At 37.1% G+C, this 3602-nt stretch overlaps 1 protein-coding gene across 1 annotated transcript; it reads left to right on the plus strand.

The window, feature by feature from the left end:
- The first annotated feature begins 1904 nt into the window (after positions 1–1904).
- LOC117931222 lies at positions 1905–2966 on the plus strand. The gene is made up of 2 exons (XM_034852146.1): positions 1905–2604; positions 2727–2966. Exons 1-2 carry the CDS (start codon positions 2088–2090, stop codon positions 2804–2806), a joined length of 597 nt encoding a protein of 198 aa, XP_034708037.1. The 5' UTR covers positions 1905–2087; the 3' UTR covers positions 2807–2966.
- The last annotated feature ends 636 nt before the right edge of the window (positions 2967–3602 follow it).

The raw sequence follows: 3602 nt of genomic DNA on the forward strand, positions 1-3602 counted from the left end.
TATTATTTTAAAATCTATATTTATTTAAATTAAAAAAAAAAATCTATAATAGAAACCTACTGTGGTCCCTTCATTTTTGGGATCTTAAACAAAAATCTATAATAGAAATCCTCAGGGTGACCCCTTTCCCCTTTCCTGCATCTCCACCTTTCTTTAACAAAAACAAAAACCTACAATTGTCTCTTCCAACTTCCATTTTTTTTTTTGTTTACATTTCATAGATTTATAAAAAGAAAACAAAATACATCATAAATGCATAAACCTTAATTACTTGCACCCGTGAAGGATGGAACAAGAAGAAATTATGGACAAACAGAATCCAAAGTAGACTGGATGAGAACAAACTAGAGAAAATAGACAGACCAACTTAGAAAACCCAAAAAACCTAAAAACCCTAAACGATAAGAAATAAAACCGAAATAGTAAAGTGATTTAAAGTTGTAGTTGGTGGCTACAATTTTGACTACTTAAAAAAAAATTTCAAAATTGTAGTTACCAACTACGGTTTTATGACATGGAGTCTTGTGTGGTCCAGACGCATTAGATTGGATATTATTTTGTATTTTAGTTTACTTTATGGATTTTTTTTTTTTAAACGTCCTCTTTTTAGTCAAAACTCATCAAAAGATTTCTCTCATATCCGATATAGAAGATCACATCGAGAATTCCAATCATATGATGAGACATACAATTGAGGTGAAAAACCAACCACAAAGCCTTTGACTTTGTGAACGTTAAAACCACATGGTCAGATATTACGGAGCTATAATCCACTAACTTCAAAAATTTAGGTACACAAGTTTACTTGGTACTCTATGGGATTTGCATCCCAATCTCTATAATTAACCTCACATCCACAATGTAATACTCCCATTCTCTTTAGTGAACTTCTCAATACCTTGAGGAGATATGAACCTTATTTGCCAACTCAATGAACAAAGTTGAAATACTTTTGAGAGTTTTGGATTAAGAGTAGAAAATAATGACTTAAAACTTAGGCTTGAGAGTTTTATAGGGAATTCTCCCAAGAGACAAATTTACATTGGAGAAACTCTTGTGCGCTTCGACTTAATTAATTTAAAAATTATATTTTATTAAAAAAAATTAGGAAACTTAAAGATTTTTGGAAAGATATTTTCTCGTAGTTCATTTTCTAAGTATTTGGCTTTGTATATATTTTCATATAAGTCTACTCTATGTCTTCTATGTCATTATTTTTAATTAGTTCTATCATACTTATAACATCCTTAATTAAATCTTTAGAAATTCTGTAAATCATGAAAAAGTACGAAATATTCTAAACCAAGGTAAACGAAACAAAATTATTAACTTAACCTAAATGACCTAATCCACTTACACGTACTGTGCCCATCTTACCAACTCTCTACCACCTCCGTACAAGCACTAGCTCCCAGTTGCATTTTCAAACCCAACCCCTCCTGTATAAAATGGCAATGGCACTTGATCAAGAGGGCAAAGCTTTGTCATTCCTGGTCCAATCCGACATGTCCAAGAAAGAGCCTGCTTGTGCCCATTTGGAAGCTCTGAATGCGATTTTGGACTGAATCGACTGATACAGTAGTGTTAGACTAGAAAGAAGCTTTTGTCTTCATGCAATACTTCAAAAATAGACAAATAGGTAATAATGAAAAATTAATGAGCTACATGTGATTAACAATTTAGCCTACAAGAATAAATGGATATTGGTAGGTGGGTGGAAACTGGAAAGTAGCTCAACCCTCCTAACGGACACAACAAAGGCCCCCCAAAATTGGAAGCCCCTCCTCCAATTTTAACCTAAGCGTATGTGCTTACAGTTAAAAATGAATGGTGCAACAGAAGCAGAAAACCCAGCGGAGGGGCGCAACAGCCGCACCTTCCCCACCGCCCATACCCTTACCCATCATTAAATCTCCACCATGCTCCACTTACTTGAGCTGGTCGGGTTGGCGACGTTTCCTTCACAACACCACAAAAACATCCCTTCAAACGCCGCCCTCAAACGGCTGGCCGCGGCAGCAGCTCCCAACCGCTAGCTGCCTCGGCCTCCATCGCTACTTCACTTTTCTTTACACGTCTAGCATCCAATGATGAAGGACCGGCCCGAAGAACAGGTGGTATTACCTTCATCGTCTTCGTCATCTTCGTCTTCCTGCGTGTTTGAGTCGGAGGCAAATGAGCTGCAGGGGTTGGTGTTGGCCCCGCCGCCGTGGAAGACCAAGAAGAGGCTATCGAAGCAGCTGTCCATGTGCGAGACCTCGCGGGACATTGCATGGGAGAGGCGGAGAAGGCAGATTCTAAGACAAGAGCGGAAGAAGGATGGACTCAATGACTCAGAGGACCTCACCGATGAAGACCTGCATGAGCTCAAGGGCTGCATAGAGCTAGGGTTTGGCTTCAACGAAGAGGAGGGTCAGAGGTTGTGCAGCACTCTTCCTGCCCTCGACCTTTACTTTGCAGTCAACAGACAGCTCTCGTTTAGCCCCAGCTCCACACCGCATTGCTCCTCCGCCTCCTCTTTGCCGCTCGATGGCTCACTTGGCGGCCGATCCTCATCATTTGGGAGCCCAAGGAGTGAGGATTCGTGGAAAATATGTAGCCCAGGTTTGAAGACTTCTATCATTTGTACTTTAAGCTATAGAAGTTCCCAACTTGTGATACATTATTCATTATCATCGAGCAAGTAAAGCTTCTTACTGATAAATCTATTGAATGGGTTTATGCAGGGGATAATCCTCAACAAGTGAAGACCAAGTTGAGGCACTGGGCTCAAGCAGTGGCCTGTTCTGTGATGCAGTCTCATTAAATGAGGAAGGGGTTTGGGTGGCTTGTACAGAGAGAGGAGAGAAGAGAGAGGTTGGCTAATGCTAGGATCTTCTTTGAATGTGCTACTGCACACACAAATTGTGGGCTTATAAAGCCAATGGAATTCAACTTTGTTTAGAAGATTGTTCTTAATTTCATCATCCGTACGTTTTCCCCCTTTTGTCTCCGTCTATTTTCACACACCTTCCAATTTCTATGCATGTCTGTGCCATTTGATGCTGGAAACACTGACATGCATGGCCTTTTTTGAAACAAGAATCACAAGAAAAATGCTACTAATTTTAATAAATTAGGAAAAATGATACCCATTTTCCCCCCCGAGTTGTCATAGTTGCTCTCTGCAGGTAATCTAACATGTTTCATAATTATTCTTTCTTAAAATATTAAAAAATATTTAGGTAATTCTATTTTGCTGTAGAAAATTTGACCTGGGTTTTATTAAGATATGGAGAGAGTTTAAGGTAAGTCTTCAATTTACCATTTCTGATTTTGAAAATTCCCTTAGCTTATGTTTGATTACCAGAAAATACTAAGAAAAAAAAAATATAAGGTAAAATGATTCTTTATATTTGGTTGTCTTATGAAAAATATAAAATAAAATACAATTAAAATTAGTTAAAAACTTATATATTTTAAAATTATTTAATCTTTATTTCAATGAGTTAAAATAAATAAAATAAGTTTAAAGTAGCAGATAAAAATAATTTTTCGACTTTTAGTTTTTTTTTTTTTTTTTCCTTCATTTTTTCTTTCCTACTATTTTCCTTTATATTTTA

The sequence above is a fragment of the Vitis riparia genome, chromosome 14, assembly GCF_004353265.1.
Source record: "Vitis riparia cultivar Riparia Gloire de Montpellier isolate 1030 chromosome 14, EGFV_Vit.rip_1.0, whole genome shotgun sequence".
NCBI lineage: Eukaryota > Viridiplantae > Streptophyta > Magnoliopsida > Vitales > Vitaceae > Vitis > Vitis riparia.